This window comes from Apodemus sylvaticus, chromosome 7 (genome assembly GCF_947179515.1).
Source record: "Apodemus sylvaticus chromosome 7, mApoSyl1.1, whole genome shotgun sequence".
NCBI lineage: Eukaryota > Metazoa > Chordata > Mammalia > Rodentia > Muridae > Apodemus > Apodemus sylvaticus.
The window spans coordinates 120,996,911-121,023,799 of NC_067478.1; the positions used below are offsets into that span (position 1 = coordinate 120,996,911).

The 26,889-nt window shown below is 49.3% G+C and overlaps 1 protein-coding gene across 3 annotated transcripts in view; it reads left to right on the plus strand.

The window, feature by feature from the left end:
• Nucleotides 1-11,020, plus strand: part of Amotl1 (angiomotin like 1) — a 72,393-nt gene extending 61,373 nt beyond the window's left edge. For all 3 annotated transcript variants that reach the window (XM_052189106.1, XM_052189104.1, XM_052189105.1), the window contains exons 10-13: nt 1,971-2,096; nt 3,087-3,313; nt 4,912-5,187; nt 5,805-11,020. In XM_052189106.1, the coding sequence (XP_052045066.1) occupies nt 1,971-2,096; nt 3,087-3,313; nt 4,912-5,187; nt 5,805-5,911 (736 nt within the window). In that variant the 3' untranslated portion in view covers nt 5,912-11,020. The remainder of the gene's footprint in view (nt 1-1,970; nt 2,097-3,086; nt 3,314-4,911; nt 5,188-5,804) is intronic.
• Nucleotides 11,021-26,889: the final 15,869 nt, after the last annotated feature.

Below are 26,889 nucleotides of genomic sequence, written 5' to 3' on the forward strand. Positions count from 1 at the left end.
GGGTGTTTCTGTGTACCCCAGGATGTTTATGATCCTGTGTCGCGGTTCAAAGCGGTCTGCTTGCTTTCCTTGAGTTTTGTTTTCATGATATTTTCATGACCTCACTGTTTGCTTTTCCGGATCATGTTCTCAACCCTGCCCTTTCGTGTGCTTGTTTTTATTGTGATGCGTCTTCAGAACTCCTTCATTTTTTTTTATTCGATATAATTTATTTACATTTCAAATGATTTCCCCTTTTCTAGCCCCCCCCCACTCCCCGAAAGTCCCGTAAGCCCCCTTCTCTTCCCCTGTCCTCCCTCCCACCCCTTCCCAGTTCCCCGTTCTGGTTTTGCCAAATACTGTTTCACTGAGTCTTTCCAGAACCAGGGACCACTCCTGCTTTCTTCTTGTATCTCATTTGATGTGTGGATTATGTTTTGGGTATTCCAGTTTTCTAGGTTAATAACCACTTATTAGTGAGTGCATACCATGATTCACCTTTTGAGTCTGGGTTACCTCACTTAGTATGATGTTCTCTAGCTCCATCCATTTGCCTAAGAATTTCATGAATTCATTGTTTCTAATGGCTGAATAGTACTCCATTGTGTAGATATACCACATTTTTTGTATCCACTCCAGAACTCCTTCATAAAGACAAACGAAACTTAGAACCAGGCTGGGGTGTGGTGAAGGGCTTGGGTCCTTCTCCATCATTACACTGGCAGTGTTCTAGAAGTCACCATCTGTGAACACACTAGGAATGAATGCCATGTGCCGTTTCCGCTGTTCCCTGCATGAAATAAGGGCTCACTCATCGCGAGCTGTCACTAAGAAGGATAAAGACCTGCATATCGAGGAGCTACCAACCCCAAAACATTGAAACAGCAGCTGCGTGTGTGATACACAGAGGCAGAAGTCCCCCTGCCGCTGGGAGAGCGAGCTAGGGTGAGAGTGCGAGGCCAGCAGCCAATGCAGAAGCCGCCATCTCCACGTGTCAGCTGGCCAGGCATGGGCACCTTCCACACACCCAGAACATCACGGAGCTTAGCAACCAGCCTTGATGATGCAAGAAGCGGGGATTCTTGTTACTGAATGATCTTCCTGAGATACTGTCTCTCGTTTGTTTAGCATTTCTTTATTTAGGATTCCATACGGGTATAATGTACTTTTATCTTATCCATCCCTCCTTCCAAGTCCCTCCCCTCTCCATGTTCCTCTCTTGAATTCATGCCCCCCTCTCTGTTTTTGTATGTCTCTTTGTCTCTCTCCCTCTCTCTCCCTCTCTCTGTGCCCCTGTCTCTGTCTCTCTGTCTCTGTCTCTCTTCCCCTGTCCCCTGTAGCCACTAACTAGCTCTACTTCCTCAGTTAAGCATGGGATCTTGTGACGTCTCCCCTTCCCCATCCATTCTAGAACGGTGACTGGCATGCACTGGTCTTGTGCAGGTGGCCATAGCTTTTATGAGTTCATGGGTGTCGCTTCCCTGACATGTGCAGAAGACAGCAGCTCGTAGCAAGTCTTCCTGTTCCCTGGCTCTTTTCTGCCCCGTTTTCCATGATGTTCCCTGAGATCACTCTGCAGTCACTAACTCCCTGCACTCTGGCTCACGGTGGATCTCTGTAGCAATCTGCCTGCTGCAGAAAGCAGCGCCTTTGAGGGGGTTTAAGCAGGAATATCAGTGAGGGCAGCCCTCAGATGGAATCTTAATTCTTTAAGTTTAAAAAGAAAATTGGGCCAAGATTTGGAGCAGGCTCTTCTGAGACACTTGCTAGCATGGTGCCCTTGGTCCCATTTCCTGAAGTGTTCGCAGGATTCCCCATCCTGGAAAGGCTGACCCCGAGGTAGGTACTGGAGTGGAGCAGGGCCTTTGATTCCTTCTAGAAGGTAAAGCACCTCTGTTACAAAGCAAATGCTGCTCTCTTCATTCTACTTCTGTTTGCATTGAACACCAAGAAAAAGGGCTGTAGAGTCAAAGGGTCTCTCGTGTTCCCAGGGACACCACCCTGAGCAACCACTCGAGGAACGGCAGCTATGGGGAGAGCTCCCTGGAGGCCCACATCTGGCCAGAGGAAGAGGAGGTGGTGCAGGCCAACAGGAGGTGTCAGGACATGGAGTACACGTAAGGACACCCACATAAGAGCCCAGATCTGAGTGGAGATACCGGCTGCTGCTGGACTCCCGCCCCAGCCCCTCAGCACACTCCTGCTTTTCTCTGTTCTAACTGACATGAGTTTAAGGGCTCCACAGCCTCTTGCTCTGGAGAGTGGGATCTCACGCTGAGGCCAGAGACTCCACACAATCCCAGAGGGGGAAAGTGAAGACAGGGGATTCGGATAATAACCAGCGGATTCGGATGTCCCTCGTAGTTCTGGGCATTTGTTCTAACAAATTCTATGAGCTGAGAATGAAAAAGAAATATGACCTCCAAGGTCTAGAGATCTGGAGCCAGAGTTACTTATTCCCACCAAAGATAGAGAGCTTTAAAAAGCCAGTGTGTGCTCCCCTGATGCACACACAGTTTCCAGCAGGAGTTTTGATGTCACTTGAATGCCTGTGGACCCCAGTCCCGAGGCTTCCATGGGCTGATATGAAAACAGGGTTTCCCAACTGAGCCACAAGGGGTTCAGCAAGTATGTATCAGAGTTCTGGAAAGACCGCAGGCTTGCTGTGATCATCCTTGGCCATCAGTGGGGGAGTCATCTTCTCTCCTAGAAGCTAGGCATTTCTTCAGTTTCCTTTCCCTGTAGAAATGTCCCTGCAGTCACAGTCACCTGCTGGGGCCAGAGCTTCTGCTTCCCTGGTATCCCCCACCTCCACTCTTTCCCCGAGATGTGATCCACAGGTCTCCTTAGCTTAGTCCTCCAAGTCCCTAGCAGATGGCTACTGTCACAGCCCTCCTGGGACAGCTGCTGAGGCGCCGGGAAGGGTGCACTGTTTGATCTACATTGGAAAGCACAGCTCGGGACACTTGCGGATTGCCAATGCTTGCCCACCTCTGCCACTCTCCACCCCACATCCCAGAATCACTGTGGAAGTCCCTGACACAAGAGTTTTCTAACTAACTGGCATTTTAATGGAACCTTTGTTCTTCTTTGGCTTGGTTTTGCAGTATTAAAAACCTCCACGCCAAAATCATAGAGAAGGACGCCATGATCAAGGTCCTGCAGCAGCGATCCCGTAAGGATGCTGGGAAGACGGACTCTTCCAGCCTGCGGCCTGCCCGCTCCGTCCCATCCATTGCCGCAGCCACCGGGACACACTCCCGCCAGACTTCACTTACCAGCAGCCAGCTGGCAGAGGAGAAGAAGGAAGAGAAGACCTGGAAGGGGAGCGTAGGTGAGAGGGGGCCCTAGAGATGTGGAAAGTGGCGCCTACAGAACCCTGAGTGGCCCCTTGTCACTGCTGGGACTTGGAGTGTCACCTCAGGCCAATTTACGCATTCTTCAAGGGGGGAGGAAAGCCAGTTGTGTTGTTGGATGTGAGGGTTAAGTGACATACGTGGGAGTGCTTCATGGATTCCAAAGGTTATGTGAGCGTGTCAATATTAACAAGAACGACATCAAATATCTTAGTAGGACAAGCCTAGAGTCCCTCAGAATGTTACACCTGGGCCGTCTCTGCAACTGCTCTGTGGTGTGTCGCGTGGGGAACATGAAAGGGGTTAAGGAATGTGCCAGGAGGATCGTGGTCAAAGATGAGGGTCATCCTGTGCTGTGCAGGCAGGATGTTGAGAATGTGCCAGGAGTGGGTTTTAGATGGAGTAGTAGCCTAGAGGACAGATATGCTTGTTCACAGGCCGGACCAGTGAGCTTGGATAGGAAGCTTCCACGTCCCCTGTCCCCTTACCCTGCCTGACACCACCTGCAGCGGTCTGCCCCTTCTTTGATACCTGTCCCTGGCTCAACACACATTTTCCTTTCTCTTCTATGCCTGGCATCAATGTTCGCCAGCACAGAGCCTCAGAGAGCTCTGGCTGATTTGTCCCACAGGGTATAAGAGCTTCCATGTGAGATCACAGAGTGGGGGATCGAAGACTCTAGACCAGGGCATCTGTTGGAAGTCCCTCTACTAGTGACCCCTATAACCTCAGCTCATCAGAGGGGATCCGTGGGGATGGGAGCTGTGATTATCACAGCCCATCGCAAGGACAGTTTCCAACCCAGTGAGGCAGGTCTGGTTAGGGAGTCTGAATTTGTTCAGCTCTGCTGGAAACTGTTGTAGGAGAAATCTGTGTGATGTGCATTCCAGTGCACATCTCCATATATGGGCTTCCTTCTCAACGGTTCGCAGGTCAATCTGAGGCCTGGGAGTTACACAGACCTAAGGAAGAATGCCCATATTGTTTGCATCAAAATACCTCCTAGTCAGTGTGACTAGGGCCTTAAGTCAGTCATGGAAACAGGAGGGGCTCTGGGGGCTCAGGTGGAGACCGCCTCACAGGCTCCGGCAAGGACCTCAGTGCATAGGAGCACTTCATGCATACAGAGTTTGAAGAGCTGATGGAGACCCTAGCCTCTGCCTTCCTAACTGCTCATCGGCTTCCAGGATCGCCTGCTCACCCCATCTCTTCCCCTACCGCTAGATCACCGAGTCTGACTCTGGAGTTCCACTGGGCAGCCATGAAATGGTACTCAGGGCGGCAACTGACCCTTTCTTCTTCCTGAGCTATCTCTCTGCTCCAACATGGTTTTCTGTTTGAATTTAGGCTACAAATACCAACTCCATAAAGAATTTAATTATATGGGACTGGGCACATAATACAGGAGTATTTCTCACTTCTTCAAGCATGCACACAAGTACTTATTAAGGGTTTAATGACTATATTATTGAGCAAATAAAGTTATCCCCAATCTAGAAAGAATAAGATAAGTTTTCTTACAAAAGGAAATGAGAGGGAACAGATTATCATTGAAAAGTCCTTCTTCTGCCTCCAGGATTCCTGCTGGGGAAGGAGCCCCAGGGACAGGCGTCTGCCCCTCTGCTGCCCACCACACCTGCCTCTGCACTGTCCCCGCCCGCCTCCACCGCATCGGCCAGCAGCACCCATGCCAAGACGGGCAGCAAGGACAGCAGCACACAGACAGACAAGAGCACTGAGCTCTTCTGGCCCAGCATGGCGTCCCTGCCCAGCCGCGGCAGGCTGAGCACCGCCCCTTCCAACAGCCCCGTCCTGAAACATCCAGCTGCCAAAGGAACCGTGGAGAAACAGGGTATGTGCCCCCTTCCTCTGCCATGCCTGGGGAGATCTGGAAGGCCAGTCAACTCCCGTGTCTCAGTGGTGGTCTCCACGTCACACTGTGTTCTTTGCTGTTACGGGACTAACGTGTATCTAGATATGCTTAGTTCACTGCTGCAGAAGGACACGCAGCTTGAGTGGCCTGGTGACACGTGTGTCCTCCCCTCCCCCAGGGGGTGGGTGGGACAAACACAAGTAACTTGAGAGCAGGAGAACTTACTGTGGCTCATGGTTTGGGGGGGCAATTCATCATGGTATAGTCAGTATAGCAGTGACTGAAGTGAGAGGCACTTGTTCACATCTGGGCAGACAGGAAATGGGGGGTGAGGGGAAGGGTTGGATCTGCAGCTGGCTTTCTCCTTGCTTTTACTCAGCCCAGAACCCTAAGACACTGTCTTCTCTGGGAGCCCCCTCCAGCCATTCTGCACTTCCCGCTGAGAGATTCTCGTGGCCCCCCATGAGTACACCAGGTGTAGATCCTTGGGCAGGGCACGCCATTAGAAATGGTTCCGTAGTAGTAGTAGAGAGTGCCCGGAAAGCCAGGGCACCCCCTGAGGAGCAGCCTGCTGACCTTTGCCCTCTGTCCGGCAGAGAACTCTCCTGGTCACGGGAAGTCGTCAGACCACAGAGGCCGCGTCAGCAGCTTGTTGCACAAGCCTGAGTTCCCGGATGGCGAGATGATGGAAGTGCTCATCTAGTCGTCGTTCTGTCGAGTTGTCCAGCATGCTGACAGATGAGAACAGAGGCTGAAAGAAAAGAAAAGATCCAGATGGGCAGTTGCAGTAGCAACTGCAAAACCAGGACAGGTGTGGACACGTCACAGTGTTACCAAAACAGCTGGCTCAGTGTCTGCAGGGGAGTGAGAGAGAGAAGACGCATGCAGACTTGGAGGCAGAGTTGAGAAGGAGGAGGAGTGGAATTTTCCATTGTAGAGAAATTGTATGTCTTAGGGAGACGCCTTGCTTCCCCCATTCTTGGCTTCTAAGCAGATGAAGAGGAGCTGGGCCTTCCTCGGAATCACCTCGGGGGGCCCTTTGCCTCTTAGCAGGTTTGGTTTAAGAGGAATCTGCTAGAAATCCTGAACTCCCATATCATCAGTGTGTGTGTGTGTGTGTGTGTGTGTGTGTGTGTGTCCTTAACAAATACATCCAGGATAATGGGGAATTCCACAGGCAAGTTTTGTCACCTTCTTGGCTGTCTGGCTTGAGGTTTGTGGCTTCAGACAGTGCGAGGCTTCGCTTGCTTGGACTGAATGGTATTTTCTGAGCAGGATGTGAGCGAGCTGCCCTGGGCCCTCATTACCCCAACCTCTTTGAGCTTATCTGTCTCGTCTCTACTTACTATTTTGTTGTTGTATTTTTTCTGTTTAGTTAGACATAGCAGAGTTCCTCACGTATGGGGTTAGGAGACCACCATCCTTGCTGTGGTGTTCAGATGGACAGAGCCTGGGGTTGGCACCCCAGCTGCTCCCCCAACCTTTGCTTAGCAGAACTGCAGCTGTCAGTCTCACTGTGAGCTAGGCACACCTGGCTGAGGAGTCCATGAGTCGCTGACGTAACTCACAACTCACGTAACTCATGTCCACGCTCTTGCCCGGAGCTTGACCATTACACCCCATCGCCCTGTAGGGAAGACTTCCTTGTGAGCAGGTGCCACAGGAACCCCATGATGGCTTACACAGCGCTGTCTGCGGTCTCAGCAGGCATCCCCAGCCACTTTGTTGTGTGTGAGGCTCTCAGGTCTGTGGTCGCTCTCCCCTGCCCCATTCTGCCCCGTTTACTGTTGATGAGCACAGTGCCATCCCTGATCAATCCTTTTTTTCCTGTCAATTGCTTCATAACCCATCAGACTCGTAGGCACGTAGCACGGTCAGTGTCACACAAGGGACAAGCCCGAGTGAGCTCCCCTTGGCAGGGGGAGCCAGGCTCGGAGCCGCCCACCCGGTCCTCACCTCTCAGATCTTGCAGCCCGAGTACTGGGCTTGCCTGTGCCCTTTGGGGAAGGGGATAAAACAGCATAAGAGGTCTTCCAGTTGAGGTGGGGCTGGAAGACGGAAGCAGTTGGGTGCAGGAACCATTTTGGATAGGGTGTGTTGTCCAGTTGATGGCATCTAATTCTCTAAGAGCATATTGTCTCCTATTAATGTTGGGGAGAAGTCCAGAAAGGGAAGGGTATAGAGATGGGTCATTAGTGAGATCTTCCAGTCCCAAGACCATGTTTGAGCCACCCCAAACTTAGGCTGTCTCCCAGCACAGGAGTGAGGCACTATCCAGTTTACTCAAATTCTAGTGTACATATTTCAGACACGTCGCACACTTGCACAGACAGTCTCCTGTTCCAGCCCCCACCTCCCTGCACTGTTAGTATGTTTCAGTTGTCTGAAAACAAAGGGGACACAGAGCAGGGCTTTAACGTCATGTGGACTGTGGCTTTTGTCCAACAGTCCATGTTGAGAGAGAGGATATGGCTTTAAGGTGGTGGCCCTTCAGTCTTGTGTGTGCAGAACAAAGGGCCCCGGGCACTCAGAAGCCATGCTGTGCTCTGGGGAGTTCTCAGGATCTGAACTCCTTGACACTGAGAACAACAGTACTATACAGGTATTTTGGTACAAACAGTGTGCAAACACTAGAAAAGGTTGAATGGTCCTCAAAGCACCAGAGAAACAAGGCCAGCTTTGCTCTCCTGGTTGCTTAGATGCAGAAGCTGGACCCAGGAGGCATGCTGCCCATCCAAGCCTTCATCCCAGCAGCCAGCACTTAAAGCAAGACTCACAAGACGAGTCTCAGTCCCAGGCTGCGCAGCCCTGAGTCCTGAACACGATGTGCAGTGCTCTGCCTGGGTGCTCTCTGAGTCCTCTGGGGAGGACTGCAAACCCAACTTGTGATACTTGTGTGCACACAGGGGAGCTGCCACACCTCTCGGGGCCTGAAAACAGGAGTAAACCCAAACTTCATATGACTAACCACACCGCTACCATCCACAGGCGCGATGGAAGTCTACATGTTCTGTTAGAAGCACAACTACAAGGCCGATTTAAAAAATAAAAGTCCTTCCTCATAGTGCAGGAGGCTCACCTTCAGATCTCTTGGAACATTTGATCCTAGAACTTGAGGTCTTCTCTTGGGATAAAGGATAAATAAAGGCTGTGGCGTTTGGTGGTGGTTGACCAGTATGCTGCTTTGTCCTTGAGTGAGCAGCGTGGTGATGTCTGCAGACTTCCGGGTGTCGTGTGGAGCATGAGCGGTGTTGCGGTCACGTCTCTGTCCCTGTGGTTTCAGTAAGTAGATTCTTCTGTATGTAAGCACGGTTCCTGGAAGTTCGCAGAAATAAGCTGCCAAGAAAAACAGGTTCATTTGCAAAGAATTAAGAGTGTGTGCTGAACCCTTGGCGTTGTTCTTTGTCTCTCAGAAGCTGGTGACCAACCAGCAATGCTGGAGTGAGTATTCAGCAAGTCCCCACTGTGCTTGCAGGGCGGGGCTGCTCCCTCCGCACCCAGCTTTCCTTAGGGGTGGAGACAAGGAACGGTGGGACCTGTGTTGTTCAGTCCCGCAGAGGTCTCTCTTTGGAGCCCATGGATGAGGCTTGACCTTTTGCTGTGAGTAGATTTAGAGACAGACAGTCCCAAGTGAATTCTGGCCTCAGGGCAGAGATTCCATGGGTTCTGACACTCAGGAAAAAAGCTCCAGTGTTCCCTGCAGAGAGGCTCTGTCCTGCTTGGCCCCAGTCACCCACACACATTTAATAAAGTGGCAGAAGCTCCTCCCTTCCAAGGGCTGGTGTGCTGGGTCCTCTCCCTACAGCCTGCCGAGTCCCAGAGACTTGTGCAGCAGTCAGATGAGGCTGATCTGGGAGACAGGGGATAACTGCGACACGAGGGGACTCCAGGCAGGTCCTTTGTGTGGAGGCTGCAGAGCGCTGTCCTGAGTGGGAGGTTGTGTTGTTTAAACATGTGGTGTCTTTGTCTGCGCTGGAGCATGTAGCGTATGTTTTTCTGCATTCTCTGGGTGAACCCACACCCCCTTTAAGCAAAGGGGTCTTGTGGATGTTGGAAGCAAGATCAGAAAAACGTTCTTAAATGGCGACGCCGGAGAGGAGCCAGCCCCCGCCCCGCCCCCCCCCAATGTCCCTGAAAGCCGGGTCAGCCACTAAGGATACACGTTGGCTTTCTTCTATTTTTTTTTTCTAGTTAATCAGTGAGTTTTTAAATGTCTTTTGTTGATGTGAGGACTTCTTTAAAGACATTTGCTTGTGGTGCAGCTCCATGGGAGAGAGCCTGTATAATAAAAAACCCCAGAAGGCAGTCATGGAGGGGGGCACCCAGGCCAGCATTTCAGTGGATTTCCTCTGGAATTGGGAGCAGTATTTTTTCCCTCTTTTCAGTAGCATGCCTATTCTCATTTAGTAGTTGAATGGTGTATTACATTCTATGTAAGTGCATACATATAAGGTGGCATTTCTTTTCTCAATATCCAAAAAAAGAAAAAAGAAAAAAGAAAAGTCCTTCTGTTTTCCTGTGAGCTTGCTCCTTGGGGAGGAGTGCACACCACTCCCCCCCCCACCCCCGTGTGAAATGGTCGTTGACTCTTCCAGCTAGTGGCCTCCAAGGTCACGGCCGGATCCTCGGCTTCCCTTTGAGGTGAGAGGTCATTGTCTTTGAGAATGGATTTAAGTTTTGGAGATATTCCACCTTGTTCACAGCACAAGGAAAGAAATAGAGCAGTAAGTCAGAATCAGAATTCCAGGGCCGTCGGATGACTTGGTGGGAAGGCACCGGCCCCAGAGCCAAGACCTGAGTTTGATCCCACAGTGGAAGGAGAGAGCCAACTGCAGCAGCTTGTCCTCTGACTTAAACACACACACATGTACACACACACACACACACATGTACACACACATGTACACACACGTACAAACACATGTACACGCACATGAACACACACACAGTTGTTTAGAAGAGTATCTAACATGTAGGAAAAGGGTTATCTCTCAGTACCCGCCACCTCTAGGGCCTCTTTTCCAAGTCCGCTTCTCGCCAGGCCTCACAAGCGCACAACCCCTGCATAGACCTAAGGACATATTCATTAATATGAACACCCAGTAGGTACTCTGTAGAATGGATATCCTTAAGTGCATGTTATTGTTGTGTGTGCCGTGACTGAGGTGCGTCTTTGTCATGAGACTTTGCTTCTTTGCTGAATTAAGACTCTGCCCTCCCTCCGAGGCAGGAAATCTGCAGCAGTTTCTGGAATCAGCTTCTCAAGTTTTCCCGCCTGTGTTGTGTTTACTCGTGGCTTTGCCTGAGAGTCTGTTCTCACAGACACACCTGTGAGTATTTATTACAAGGCGGAGTGGGGACAGGCACGGCCACAGTGCTCGTATTTGGATGTTTCTGGGGAGGGATGATGGAACCCCCTCCTCAGTGAGGTGCCCACAGAGTCTGTGTCTAATTCTGTGAGCCTGGCCAATGCTGGAACCAGTTTAACCCTGACTCTGAGTGCTCCGGGGGCCATTGCCCTCCCCACCGCCTTGTGTGTGCATGGGTGTGGTTGTGTGTGTGTGTGTGTCTCTGTTGGGGGCATGTGCTGCACTTCCTAGCGGACTCTGGTATCCATGTGTCACCTTTGGCACCTGTGTGTTACTGGATTGCATTGGCAGGTGGTGTACAGATCTGTACAGAGGGGTCTGTGTGCAGAGCTGGGGGCCCCCACAGTGAGTGTGCATACGTTGGTCAGCCAAAGATCTTCCTATTCTTTGCTGCTTAAACTTTGTGCCTTAATATTGTAAATAATAAATGGTTAAAACAGCAAGGTGGCTTCTCTTCTTCTTCCTTGTTCCCAATTCCTCCAGAGGACATAGATGAAGCACAGATGTCACACTGACATCTTGCACATAGAGCACACCCCCAGAGCCTTGTGGCGGCCCACAGTGACCCTCAGCCCACACAGACACAGTCAGAGCTGCTGGGGTTGGCAGCCTGCCATCCCTTCCCGGAAGGTGGCTGAGGAGGGAAGAACTGTAAAAGGCTGGGGTGGGGTGGGGCATGTGTGGTGGGAGAGTGGGGGAGCAGAGGGGGCGTTCTCTCTGATCATACAGGCATCCTGGGAGAGAGGGCTCATGGATGCTAGCCTGTGAGGATGGGAAATAGCCATGCCTTGGGAGTCATCCAAGTAACATGGATCATGGGGAGCAAACCACAAGTAGACATGCTCTGGTCTGCAGGGTGGGCAGAGGTTGGTAGCTGCTTTGTCACAAGAGCATAGCAATGAGTCTCATGATAAACTAGAAATCAGGCCTCAGTGTGACACAGTGAACAGAGTAAACCCTGTGGCCTCGGTGACTGGGAACCGCTGTGTCCTTTATCTCTGTCCGTGTCATCTGCCTGTTTCCTCCCTGCAGGACCAACCCAGCATGGGAGGGGATTCCTAAACATGAGCTCAGGAGAGGATGAAGGAGGCATCTCGAACCCACCCACCAGCACATGGTCCCCTTCCGTCTTCACCGTAGTCTAGTCCCTCTGTAAAGACCAGGAAACTGTGGCTTAAATGGTAGCAAAAGGTAGTAGGGCAGAGACTTCAACCCTGGTCTTCCTGATAGTTGGCAAGCTTGCCTGTGACACATATGTGGGTCCCTAGAGGTGAAGGGTCCAAGCCCACGTGTGCCTGGCTTCTTATATCCCGCCTTCTACCCAGGTAAATCCTCTGGGGGAACAGTGTCTTTTGTGGGTATCTATACGTAATTATTAGGATTCACTCACATAAAATAGGATAAATGCTTATTAAGATAGTTGCTACTATTGGGCCAGTGTTATAGTGTATAACTTGTTAAATGAAAGCAATTATTCTAAAACTGTAATTTCTGGCAGAATGTTATCTATGCATGCACTCTGAGAACATTATGCACACTAAGAATGCAAATAAACTCCATTGTCACGTTCAACAACAGACAGCACCCAGTGTCTCTGGTGCAGATGGGCCAAGGAAAGGTTTCTGAGGTCAGGCAGTCTGGGAACCAGGAGGCCGGTGCTTTTGTGTTGGCACTCTGACACGCATGTGGTGCATTGAGGCACTCACTGGGCTCGGTTGAGTGTCTCTGGGACTCTGCAGAGTGAATCCCAGTGCTGGGGCAGAAGGACCCATGGGTGCATCTCACACAGCAGAGACGGGCCATGTAAATAGAATCTATGTGGACGTTGCACAAGTGGATAGGTGGATGCGGACTATGCTGTGAGCAGGTCAGCCCCAGGGCAACATTCTTAATTCCAGCACATTGTCTCACTCTGTGTTATTGTGAATCCAAGCCCCTCCTCTGAAATTGCCCTTCACAGACACTGAGAAATGTGCATTTGGATGTAAAGAAAACATGAAGACTAGAGAGACTGCTCAGTGGTTAAAAGCATGTATACTGCTCTTCCTGAGGACCTGAGTTCAGTTCCCAGCATCCATGTTGAGGGCGCTCACAAATGTCCTTTGACTCTTGCTCCGGGTTTGGAACATGTCTACGTCAAGGAATGCTGTCTGGAGCTAATGAAGCCATCAGAGGCTCCTAGTACCTAGGTAGGAAGGACCAGAAACCAAAGGAACTATCACAGACTATGAGCAAATAATAGCTCTCTAGTGGGAGCCATGGATGCCTTAATAACATTCATTTTACAAACAAAGCCAGGCTAATGGGAGGGAGAGATGGGTGTGGGCGTGGGCTGGGAGGCAGGGAGGTGGGAGGCAGGGAGGCCACGCAGGTGAGAAGGACTGATCTATCACCAGTGTGGGATGGAATCTCCTGGTCAGATTTGGAGCAGTTACTCTTATCTAGGTGTGTGGGAAATGGCTATTTGATTGGAAACTTCTTTTGTTCCTGTTCTGATTACCACGAATAAAAAAACATTTAAATTTCTATTTCAATGTCCCAGTTGGTAGTCATTAAGTGACACAGAGGAAAACATCTTAAACACTGAAAATCCTATTAGCATCATGCAAATGCCGCTGGAACTCCACAGAACTGTTCCCAGACCACAGCAGCATCCTTCATGGTCTATAGTTAAAGATTGTAATGTGGGCCTTCCTCATTTGGCCTCTGTGTTAGCTCTCCATCACTGTATTAAAACACCTGAGGAATTCACGTTAAAGAAGGAAACATTTGAGTTACGCTTATGTAAGCTTCCCGTCTAATTGTTTGGCACCATCTCTTTTGGCCTGGGGCAAGGCAAGACGTGGTGGCAGGAGGAACATGGTGGAGCGAGTGTTGGCAAACAGGCACAGCGAAAGAGAGGACGGGGAAGGCGCAAGAGCGAAGCACACGCCCTGGGATCCAGGACAAAGTTTCTGACTTCTTTCAAATGATGCTAGTCTCTTCAGCAACACCTTCCTTGGCCCAATTTTTTTGTGCACTATTCTGTCTAAGCTGGAAAGCCTTTTGAATCTTTCTGCTCTGCTCAATGCTCTGCATTCTCAATGTAAACCTGGCCAGTATTCCAGCAGCCAGGAAAAGCCCGGACCACATGATGGAAGACTGGCTCCCGTTAAATTTTGCTCCACCTGATCTATCACCTGATCCATTCAGCCCGTCACAAAGGCTTGGGGCTCGAACCAAGCATACTCAAGTTCTCATCACAAGGTGATGTCACTGATCCCTAGGACAATTCCCACCGGAGCCCTCATCTGCATATGAAATCTGAAAGCCACTCTTATTTAGACCAATGACCGGTTAGCCTTCCATTACTATAATAAAATGATCTGAGACAAGCAATTGAAAAGAGGAAAGATTTATTTTGCTCAGTTTCAGAGATCCCATGCTTTGTCACCAGGCTGAACAGCAGGGTAGGGGACTGTGTGGCAGAGGAGACTGATCCCTTCACAGCACCCAGGAAGCAGAGGAAGGAAGTGGGACACTCACTCCATTTTCACATGTGTCTATTGTTGGTATTCTGTCTAAGCTCCACCCCACACCTACCTGGCAATAGCCAGGTATTCCCGTCCCATAGATCTGGCCCACTATAAAAGGGGCTACTTGCCCCTCCTCCCCCTCTTTGCTCTCTCCACTCTCCCACATATTGTCACCTCTGCCCCTTGGGCTCTCCTCCCCCCCACTCCATGTGGTCATGGCCGACCTCCACTCCACTTCTCTACTCTCTCTCTCTCTCTCTCTGTCTCTCTCTCTCTCTCTCTCTGCCTTTCTCTACCACTAACTCCCATCTTCTACCCTGAATAAACTCTATTCTATACCATGCCTGTGTGTGTGCGATCCCTCAGGGAGAAGAGGTGCCTGGACAGGGGCCTGCCTGGGCACCCCCTTCCCCCACACCACCATGTCACACTCCCTTAACCCCCATCCTCTGTTTTTAAGCCCCATTCCTCTATGACTGCGTTAAGGATGGCTCTTGGCAGACCCTGGGTGTCTCAGGATAGTCCAGGGAGATAGCTGCTGGAACATTTGCATTTAAGATTTGGATGAGCACTTTCTGAGTTATCATGCCTGCATCCTCCTGACTTCTCCTGACACAACACTTGCAGCACTGTGGCACATCCCTGGGACACTTACCTTTCTCTTTATCCTTTGCACTCTGTGGGTGAAAAGTCCTCATTTCAGAAGTTCTATTCCTAGCAGTATGTGGTACACGGTGAAGGAAACACAGTCTCTGCCTAGATCCCTGCCAAACGCAATGGAGGATAGCAGTGCCTTCTCAACTGTGCTCAGAAGTTAGATTGCAAGATAAAGCAGGAGCTATGACAGAGCTTTCTGTCACCAAACGATGTTATGTGTACGTGCAAGTGCATGTGTGCATGCATGTGTATGCGTGATGTGTTTCCTATATCCCAGCAGGCCATTGTATCCAGGTGAGGCGAAACTCCATTTATTACTGACAGGTCTGTCCCTCTTCTGACACGAATGACTTTTAAAGTTGAACTGGTGGCTGGAGAGATGGTTCAGCGGTAGTTAAGAGTTCTGGCTGCTCTTTTAGAGGACCTGGGTTCAATTCCCAGTACCCACGTGGCTCCATCATGGTGATTCACAACAGTCTATAACTTCAGTCTCAGAAGAGCCAGTGCCCTCTTCTGACTTCCTGGGACAATGCACACGATGCACAGACATGCCTGCAGTCAAAACTCCCATACGCATAAAACTGAAAGAAAAAAAGCTTAACCAGAAGCTTACCGGAGACGGAGACCCTCCCCATCAGTGAGTCTATCGCAAGGCAGCTCTGCCCATGTTCTTAAAAACTCTTATTAGCTGGCCGTGGTGGCACATGCCTGTAATCCCAGCACTTGGGAGGCAGAGGCAGGCAGATTTCTGAGTTCAAGGCCAGCCTGGTCTACAGAGTGAGTTCCAGACAGCCAGGGCTACACAGAGAAACCCTGTCTGAAAAACAAAACAAAAAAAACCCCCAAAAACTCTTATTGTACTTCTCTGTAATGTATAGGACTTGTGGGCTACATTACTGAGTTATTTGGAGCATAACATAAGCCCTTACCACCGCCCCCCCCCCACACACACACACAGCCTTTGATACACAGCTATGCAGGCTCTACGAAGTGACCCAGGCTAGCTTCTCTTCAGCACTGAAGATAGGACCTGGTACTGGAGACACTCAGAAAACACCACTGTGCCTAGACATTTTTGAAAGCTTCTATTTCTGCCTGTGCTCACAGGATCCACTGTCCAGAAAGCCCTCTGGTTGTCTTCCCAAATCTAACTTAATTCTTTTTCGTTAAAGTGTTCAGGTTGCCAGGGTCAAAGTCAACTGACTGCTGCTCTTGCATTCTGAGCTGAGTCACCTTGAGAAAGTCGTTACACTCCTCTGAGTCTCTCATCTGTAGGAAGACTAGAGCAGACACCGTGTGTAATTTTCCCAGTAACATGGCCCAGGTACCTAGCACAGTTCTCACACATGTAGGCCCTCTGCTAATGGAGCCAACCATTGATGTAGGCAGAGTTGTAGGGTGCAGAACGCCACGGATCATCACAGACGCCAGGCGGCTGCTCCAGCTCTGGCCCCATCTGCCTCTTGTGCAGTACTTACACCGGCATCTGCCAGCTGATTTGTCGGCCAGTGGGGAGCCTGGATCGGACCCAGAGAAGATGCTCATTAAAAGCTGAGCTAGCTGCGAAATGCTCTAAGATTCTCACCACATATGCTCAGTGTCTGTGCCATGGAGACTGGGAGAAGCCATCCTGGAAATGTTCGTGTAATTCATACTTGTTATGAAGACAACAAAACACGGAGAAGTGTACAAAATAGAAGCACACTCTCCTGTAAGCAGCCGTTATTAACAGCTTGGAGGATTTCCTTCCAGACTTTTCTACAGATACATGCAAATACATAGTATAAACACACAGTAATCTGAGAGAACAGATCACGCTAGTCAAACAGTATAGCTTCCATTAAACACCAGATCACAGCTTTGCCAACAGCACACGTGGATCTGTCATGTGTGTGGAGCTGTTTAGACAGCATGGCGGTGAGGGTGACAGGTGCGTCTACATTGGAGATGCACAGGAGGACAAAGGCATGTTCTACAAGCACAGATACACCTGTGTGGTGCCACAGGAACCCACAGGTTGCAGTTTCACCTTCATGTACCTGAAGGACCCTGAAAGTCTGACATGCACTTTACAGAAGGAATGCTGTTGTTGACCAGTGTCCTGTTCATTCTGTGGAGTCCCCCAGGGCTTGGGGAGTCAGGGGGTGGGTGAAGGGCTCCTGCAAGAAGATCTGATGGCCTCCATCAGGCAGCTGATAGGAACTGCAAGATTGTATGCTAGAAACCAGACCATGGAGTATTTTATATAAATGTGCATAGGATTGGATAAGGGGATTGAAATTTCAGAAAGGAAAACAGGGTGGACACAGGCTGATAGCTACACTACACTGACGAGGTGAAACCTACAGGAGTTATCTGAGAGAGTTTCTGACCCTGGCTATTCCATTGAGACATGAGACCAAGGGGTCTGGACTCTCCAAGCCAAAGTGAAAGTTATCCACACTTAGAACCTACTGAGATGAGTGCTGGGGATCTTTTCCCTTTGTTTCATGATGGCTGTGTTCTTTGTGCTTAGATTTGAAATTACAAGTTTACAATTCAATGTGTAACCTTCGTTCATAGGGGAGGATGTGTGGAAAGTCTCAATTTGTATGCCTGGCTGGTCAGGCCTTACACTCACTGCGATCTTCCTACCTACCTCTGCCTTCAGAGTACTGAGATCACAGGCACAAGCCACTGTGCCTGGCTTAAATTTTTCTTAAGGAAGAAAACACTGTATAATTTCTACTATGTCTATATTAACAAGGAACTGTTTTAAATTGCAGAAATTATGGGGTTGCTTTAGAAATTAGCTGTATATCTTTCACCCTGATCATGGAGAATATTAACACAGTTCTGAACTACTCTTTGAACAGCAGTGGTTGTTTACTCTGACCAAGGTATTTAGAGATATATTTTAAATGTTTAGTAATGATAAGTAAGCAGCAAGCCAGGCCTGGCTGATTGGTATCCCTGGGACCCTCCATCCCATCTTGGCACTGCTATTTTCCTGTTTGTGCACCATCAGACACCATCATGATGACATTGCAATCCCCAAAACTCCACTGATGTAGCACAGCTTGGACTGTTCAGCCCCATTCCTACACAGACGCCTCAGGCAGCTCTCTCGAGGGCTGACTTCACATCTCATGCCCTACCCTTGGTCCTGCAGGACATGTTTCAGCCCAACTGCAGGATGTTCACACTGTAACCACCTTTGCATCCACTTCCATTTGCAAGGATGACCACCTTGGAGGTTTTGTTGTTTTGTTTTATAAACACATAGCTTTAGGAATCACTTGTAAAGTGGCCAATTCAAGACTTATTCATGAGGATACTGGAAATTGATCAAGGGTCAAGCATGTTTTGGATCCTGGGTAGAAGCTGATAATTTGGACCACCTTGGCAGCAATCTTGAGGGAAGCAGAGAGGAATTGGTCTTTCTGTGTGAAGCATATTAATCCCCTCGACAACAGTGAGAGTCTGAGAGGCTCAGCTGATTCCCAAGGCACATACGTCTGAGTAATTGGCGGGGTATCATCTAAGAGTAGGTTCTGTGGTCACCTCCAAGTCTAAAGTCATGAGACAAGTATAGAAAACTGTTTCTTGTTCACTGTGGCATTAGCTGGCCTCTGTGATAGAGCATGGGACCTTGGGCCAGTCACTCAGCACTTCAAGGAGTCAGCCTCCTAACCTATTATCTGAAACTGTCGGCACCTTTCTCATGGAAGTTGGCAGCACTGTCTGTACCCTGTGTAGATCTGAAAAGGAGCACTAACTATAACCCCAAGCTCTCCTACCCAAGATCCGTGTGACAGAAACTCCCCTTCTTCCCAATGCATTTCTGGAAGCTGCTTCACAATATTTGTGTAGACACAGTCTTCCAGGGACTCCATCACTTTTGTACTGTGGAAATCTTTTCTTCCTCCTGTGACCCTCCCTGGCCTCTCCCAGTGGGGCTAAACATGAACCTCTTACCTCTCTGTCCATGTTCGCTTGCTTGTTTTCAAGATTAGGTCTTTTCTGGAAAGGCTTGGAGGTGGCTCACAACAATTCACACAGAAACTAAGGACCCTAAACATTTATGATCTTGAGCCCATTTTGGTTAGTTTTTAACAAGGCTGAAGATCATGACACAAAAGAACTGAACTCAAACTGAAACTCCCTGAAGTTTGAGCTGGTAAAGCTGGTGGGGTAAAGCTGGTGATACCTGGTCCCCTGCCTATGCTCACAAAGCCCAACCCAGGCCGTGGTGATGCCAAAGGGGCTTTGAGTGTACTGGTGACAGTGATAGATTTTGGACAAGATTGGGCGTAGACAGCTGACCATTAATGGAGTTCTTCTTCTTACCTTGCTCCTAATGTGCTAATAGACACATCTTCAAAATAAAGATCCTTCAAAGGACAGATCCTCACAGGGTCTTCTCTTAACCAAAGGGTCCCCTGTTTTTGAGTCTGCAGTTTAAATGGACTTGTAAGTGTAAGACTCTGGCAAGCTTTAGCTTACCGGGGACCTCCTGAGTAAAAAACTTGGAGTCAGGAACCGATGCAAAAAGCAACAGGAATTTATTGTTCCAGCATGCTGGGGTTGCACTGCACATGAGAGAGAGAGAGAGAGAGAGAGAGAGAGAGAGAGAGAGAGAGAGAGAGAGAGAGAGAGAGAGAGAGAGAGAGAGAGAGAGCAGGAAGCCTCATCAGGGAGCCTTTACAGAGTTCTCAGGGCAGCTGCCATTAGGCACAATGTGATTGGCAGAACAGTGTGACTTTTAAACTGATTGGTTGTTAGGCAATGGTGGACAGTGGTCTCAGGAATTCTTAGGAGGTCGCAGGAAGTTGTGGGAGGTTGCAGGAGCCCCTACCCACAGGTGGTCAGTGGTTGGTCCCTCTTCCCTGTGGTCTGAGGAATTTAATTAGTCCCTCCTTTCCAGATGGAAGGGGTGCCTATGTTCTTTATGACCTAGACTCCTGAGAGAGGTCTAGTGGAATTTTCCAAAGTTTCTAGGGTGACCTCTCCACCCCCCCCTTTTTGTGCATGCTTTAATCCTGAAGCTATTGCTGGTATTCTGATAGCTCATACTCCTGGTCTTCTGTATCTAGTTCTTAATATCTCTGCTTGAAGATCATTAGCTGTTCTGTACCTATGTTCCTTAACAACAGCGACCAAGCAGTTCAAAATGTAGGGGCCAAAGTTGGAGAACAATTAGGGGTCCTAACAGGGTAGATATGGGGGTGGTTAAGCAAGGGGAGGAGTTAAATCGAGACTCAAGCTAGCCCTGACTTTGCTCTCTCTCTTTCTTCCATGAGGTTAGCCCTTCCCTCTCCTTGGCCATGACTCTTTAACAACCCTGAATGGTCTTTGTAAGAGCAACACTCCTCAGCTAAGGCAGCACAGAGCCCTCCTATCCTGCAGTACTGCTTCTGATAATGAAGTTAATGATTCTTGAAGGTGACTGGTGGAAGTTTCTATTCTCTCTACATCTAAATCAATGGCTGCCCTGAGACTGTCATAATTTTCTCCTTGTAAGACCAAAGTAGAGATCCTGGCGGCTGCCTCAGCCACCCCCAGCCCCAACAGAAGGAAGACAGTGAGTGTTGTAACAGGTTTGGCGGATGGGCATGTAGGATTGGGGAGGAACCAGAATCCAAGGTACCACCGGCAGCCATGATCAAGGTCGAGTGACCTTGAGCTTGAACAGATTGTCCATCTTCTTTACTGTCCAGTGGGGGGTCTCAGGGAACAGGACATCTGTAGGTTTCACATGGGAAGCGTGCACCCAGACCACAATACCGTCACCTTGAGGGGTGTGAGAGTGGCTATCAGCGCCAGGAAGGGTTCCTCCTATGAGGGTTCCAGCAACTGTCCCCGCTGCCTCCTTACAGAGATCCAGTCACCAGTCTGGAAGTGGTGAGGGGGTGTCTGGCATCCCTGGAGCATTTAAGGCAGCTTCGGCCAAATATCATGTTGTGGGATGCCTCCTAGGAGGGCTCAATGGACACCAAAGGAGTTGGGGTATCAAACAGGATCTCAAAAGGGGTCAGGTTAAAATGGCAGGGGCTGTTCTGGGCTCAGAGCAGGGCTAAGGGGAGGGGCATTACCCAGTTTGAGCCAATCTCCAAGGTCAGTTCAGTTAAGGTCTCTCATATGGTTTTGTTTATTTTCTCTGCCTGCCCTGAGCTCTGAGGACAGTAAGCACAATGGAGCTTCCAATTAATCCCAATATCTCCGACAATCTCTGACTGACCTTAGAGACAAAAGCAGGACCATTGTCCAATCCAATTACCTTAGGCACTCCGAACCTCGGGAAAACTTCCTCTAATATCTTCTTAGCCACCAAGCTGTGTCCTGCTTGATGGGGAAAGCCTCAATCCACCCAGAGAAAGTATCCACAAACACGAGGAGGTATTTGTAACCATAGTTTCCTGCCTTAACTTCTGTAAAATTGACCTCTCAATATACTCCAGGCCCTTCCCCCCAGGTCCTTTGCCCTGTTTACTCTTGGTTACATAAGCATTCACTTGCTGGCACACCTTACACTGTTCTACTGTATCTCTGGCCCAGAACCTGAGGTCTGTTATATATACTTTAGGTCCCTTAACTGCCTGGACAAGCTTTTTATCCCCTAAATGAGTCCATCTGTGCATTTGGCCTACTAAGTCTTTTGCTTGCTTTCTGGGGAGTATAGTTCCCCCTTCTTGTGTGTGCCATTGTCCTCCTTTCTCTTGGCAATAGTTGCTAGGGTGGCTAGCAATCTGAGTCCTTTCTTCTTCCATATATTTTAAGTGAAGCCATCCCTAACTCAGTCCCATTTCCCAGCAGGTGTTTCTTGCAGGCCCATTACCAGGATAGGCTCCTGCAGAGCCACTTCTTGAACCACTTGATTGGTCTGTTATTGCCCTGGCCACTGAGTCTCTTCCCTTCTGACGTCCTGGGCAGTGAATGATACTCACAGCTGCCAGCTTCATTAGGGCATCTAAGAGGTCCAAGATTTCCTGTTTGTTTCCCCTGATGTGAGCAGTCCTCTCTCTGGGCATATATATCTTGGCATCCGGTGGATGTCTACTGTGGCAAAGGCATACCTGCTATCTGTGTGGATGTTAATTTTCTTCCTGGCTCCAAGTTCCAAGGCCTTGTGAGGGCAATTAGCTCCACTTTCTGCATTGACATGCCAGGGCATAGAGGTTCTGCCCAGATGACATTTGTGCCATCCACCACAGCAGCACCTGCTCATCTCTGACCTTCATAGAGTAAACTGCTCCCGTCTGTAAACCAGGTAGCCTTGACTTTCGACAGGGGTTAGTCAGAGAGGGATCTCCTTTTGGGTCAGTTAGTTGTGGCCTGTTGGGCAGGAAGTGTATCTGGGTGCCCATTTTGGAGAGTATGTCTTGCCCCAACAGAGGGTAGAGTCAGTCTGAGGCCACCCTAAATGAATGGGGTATCTGGCCCATCCCTAGGTCCACTGTTCTAAAGGTAGTCTATAAATACATTTTGGTGCCAGTAGCTTCTTGGACCCAAGATCTTTTCTTGGAAATGGGGCCATCAGCTTGGAGGACTGAGTGTTGAGCCCCTCTGTTCACCAAGAATTGAGTGGGTTTCCCCTCCATTCTCAGAGTTACCTTGGGTTTGGGGAGGGGGTCTGAACCCCGTCTCCCCTAATCACTGTCTTCACCCAGGGTTAATACCTTTGCCGTTTGGTGGGCACTTTTCCCAAGGTCTGGGACTTCTTGCTCCCAGCTTCCATTTGTTAGAGCATTCTCAGGCCCAGTGGACTCTTTCCTTGCAGTATGCGTACTAGTCCTTTTCTGTCTCTCTTCTCTGCTTTCCCTAACTACTGTAGCCAGGACTCTCTGTAGATTCCTTCCCTGTTGCTTTACTTTCTAGCTCTTTCTCTGTTCCTTCTCCTCCTCTGTCTTCCTGTAATGGTAGACTTTCTCAGCCATCTGCACTAAATCCCTCAATGGTTTATCCTGTCTTTCTAGCCTTTGAAGCTTTTTCCTGATATCTCTACTAGCCTGGTCTACAAAATCTATTGTCATGGTAGTCTTATGCTCCTTGCTGCTGGGGTCATAGGGTGTGTATTGGCGGAATGCGTCTATGAGCTGCTCTAGAAAGGCTGCAGGCGACCCATCTGGTCCCTGCTTAGTCTCACTTACCTTAGTCAAATTTGTGGGTCATCATGTGGCCCCCTTGAGACCTGCCAATGGAGTCTGGTGGTGGACCTTCAGGTGCCCCTTACCTTTTGCCATATTAAAGTCCCAGTTAGGTCTAGTAAGGGAAAGTCTGCTGTCCATGACAGCCTGGTCAATCGATGGTGCCCCCATGTTTGAGGGGGCATTTTTTTCTGGCTTCCTGCATTATAAATAAAACAGTCTCAAAGAGATTGGGAAAAGGGGAGAGGGGTGGCCTTCCAGTTGAACAAGTCTGCCAAAGAGAAGGCCAATATTGCATAGCCTGATTGCCCTTTTCCAGCGGCCCATATGCCCTCAGTGGGAGATCCATCACAGTATCAGGGGGGTGGCTCTCAGGTCTCCTCTCACTTCTCCCAGGTCCTGTGTGGGCTGAGGACCCCAGAAATAGTACTGGTGCTGGCAGGGCCATGGGGGCAAGGGTAGGGAGATATGGATGAGAAGGGTCTTGGAGCAGTAGGCCTGCTGTTGAAGGGTCTTGGAGGATCAACTTCTCGGGTCCAGATCCCTGCTTTTGAGCTTCCTTCTTTCTGAAGGCCATGAACCTGTGAGGTGGGTCTTGGGAAAAGAAAGGCTTTTGTCTATGAGGGTGCAGGGGGGCCCTTCATTAGATTTTTCCAGGTAACTATATAGGGCCGGTCAGGTCAGGGTGCCGGAGGGATCCTGGCCTAAAGACTTTCTCTCCTCGGCTGCTTTTATCACCTGCAAGTTGAAGGTCCCTATGGGTGGCCAGAATAACTAACTTGTTTTTAAGTCTGTCCAGTGTCAAAAAAAAAAATGTCATCAGTCTAGGTCCAAGAACACAGAATGAGATACCAGCAAACACAGAGAAAAACAATCAACACACAGACACGGGTGGGCATCCAGGCCCAAGAACACAGAGAAAGAAAATCAACACAGTGTTTGCCCCTTCCATAGTCCTGGTTACAAACAGCTCGTCCTTTCCATGGATGCAGAACAGAATTGCTCAGTCGACTCCAGCCATGCAGCAACAAACCAGGTGCTCCTGCACCTACAGCAGGAGCCAGACAAACCAGGTTATAGCAAGACTCAGCTCCCGCCACTACGATCTTGCCGTTTCCAGAAAAAGTGGAGCCTTCTTGGCTCCCTCTGGGATGGGGGGAGGAGGCTGTAGCATCCTTCATTTTTTTTCTATTTTCTATATTCTTTGTTTACAGTCCAAATGATTTTCCCTTTCCCAGTTTCCCCCTCCCCATAAGTCCCATAAGCCCTCTTTCCTCCACCCATTCCTCAATCAACCCCCTCCCGTTTCTCTGTCCTGGTACAGCCCTACAATGCTGCATCAAGCCTTTCCAGGACCAGGGCCCTCTTCTTTCTTCTTCTTGGGAAGGATTTGATATGTGAGTTGTGTCTTGGGTATTCAGAGCTTCTGGGCTAATATCCACTTATCAGTGACTGCATTCCATGTGTGTTCTTTTGTGAATGAGTTACCTCAGTCAGAATGATATTTTCCAATTCCAACCATTTGCCTAAGAATTTCATGAATTCATTGTTTTTAATTGCTGAGTAGTATTCCATTGTAAAAATATACCACATTTTGTGTATCCATTCCTCTATTGAGGGACATCTGGGTTCTTTTCAGTTTCTAGCTATTATAAATAAGGCTGTTATGAACATAATGGAGCATGTGTCCTTATTGCATGCTGGGGAATCCTCTGGATATATACCCAGGAAGTGGTATAGCAGGGTCCTCTGGAAGTGTTATGCCCAGTTTTCTGAGGAACCGCCAGACTGATTTCCAGAGTGGTTGTACCAACTTGTAATCCCACCAGCAGTGGAGGAGTGTTCCTCTTTCTCCACATCCTCGCCAACACCTGCTGTCTCCTGAGTTTTTAATCTTAGCCATTCTGACTGGTGTGAGGTGAAATCTCAGGGTTGTTTTGATTTGCATTTCCCTAATGACTAATGATGCTGAACATTTCTAGAGGTGCTTCTCAGCCATTTGAAGTTCTTCAAGTGAAAATTCTTTGTTTAGCTCTGTACCCCATTTTTTAATAGCGTTATTTGTCTCCTGACTGCAAGCATAAGTTCAAACAGACTTACAGACTCAGACTTTGACAAACAGCAAGACAGAAAAAAAAAAAACAAAAACAAAAATAAAAAAACGCGATACCTGCTCAAGACCTCCAATTCACTGCTCTGGAGTGTCTGCACGGGAGGTTGGATTCCAGGCCAATGCACCACACGTAAGACTCTGGTGACCCTTAGCCTACTGAGGACCTCCTGAGTGAACAACTTGAAGTTGGGAATCGATGCAAAAAGCAAGAGGAATTTATTGTTTCAGCATGCTGGAGTCATCCTACACACGGAGAGTGAGAATGACCACAACAGCCCATCAAGGCAGCAGCCATTAGGCACAATGTGATTGGCAGAACAGTGTGACTTTTAAACTGGTTGGTCTTTAGGGAATGAGGTAGATGGCCAATGGTCGTGGGAAGTTGAGGGAGCCTCTACCCGAAGGTGGCCGGTGGTTGGTCCCTCCTCTCTGTGGTCTGAAGAATGGAATTAGCCCCTCCCTTTTGGAGAGGAGGGGTGCCTATGTTCTTTATGGCCATTTTCTTTCAGGAGGGGAGGGGTCTGGTGGTATTTTCCAAAGTTTCTGAGCTGACCTCTTCAGTAAGGTCAGCCAGTCTGTTTCTGCTGTGTGGGTGCTGGGGTGAGGGGATGGTATACACCCATGCTAGGACAGAGACTAGGAGTGTTTTCCTTCCCTGCAAGTATCAGAGAGATGAGGTGGCCAGGCAGACACAGTGGCTTTGAGTTCCAGAATCCACTGCCTCTATTAAAAACAGTGGCACACTTTTGTTCCAAGGGAGATGTAACCTCATCTCTCAAGGTTGCTAGCCTTGAGGGAAGGCAGCCTTGAGAAGGAGTAGTCGGGGACTTGTGCTCTTGATGTGCCTAGTGGGAGACTTTAGAGATGCTCAGCAACTGGGGAGAGATCACTTCCCTCAGCAACCATCCTGGTGAGAATGCAGGAGCCCTGCCTGGTCTGGCCGTGGCGAGCACACGCCTTCCTGGTCCTGGGCTGCCACAGGCAGCCAGGTCTGCTAAGCCGCTCTGCTCCAGCTCTCTGGATGCAGTCTCTGACTCACGGTCTGACAGCTAAGAGCAATATGGTGGCTAATCCTCCTGAGATCCCGCAAATGTATGCTACTGTTTCCAACAGCGTGCACGCCCGTTCGCAGATGAAGAGACTGGGGATTCGGAGAAGTGAGAGAACTCGGTGGAGCCCAGACTTGGCTCCTTTTCCTCCTTGGCTCTTCCCGGTCACTATAGACTGGGTGGTATAGTTTGTTTTTGGCAAATGTTTCATTGCCATGATGAATGGATTCTTATTTCTTGTCCTCTGACCTCTGACCTCTAGCCCTGGCCCCTACCTGGCTCAGAGCCAGAGGTTCTTAGAGGGGTTGGGATTACCCTATCCAAATGCGTTGAGCACACTGCCTGCAAACACAATGTGCTTCCAGGATAACGCAGAGCTGCAGACTGGTTCCTGTAAATTAGAAAAGCACATTCCTTACTCATGACGCTTGGCTCCCATTGGCTGGCAAACTTCCCCCACACACCCCTAGGGAAATGTTATACCCATGTCACATCTTGTAACTGGGTAGCATGTAACCTGCTCTACCATACGTGGTCAAGCTGGCCCCACACACCTGCTTGTAAATCTGTTACTACTAAGGAGCTGAGGAGTGTCCGGCAAGTCGCTGGGCTCTCTGAGGCTTAGCGCCGTTAGAATGGGGACAGCACACCCTTTCCTTTCGTGCCTTCCTCTTTTCCGCTGCCCCACACAACTTCCACTTCCTACCCCAGATCCCATTACTCACAAGGTTCGGATGAGGAATTAGGAAAGAAATGGAACCCGAGTTCAAGGAGGAGAGTTCTTCCTGCTGAGAGACAACGGGGCGTTAAATCAGAGACGTTGGTCTAGGGTGATGGGCAGCCGTTCCAACG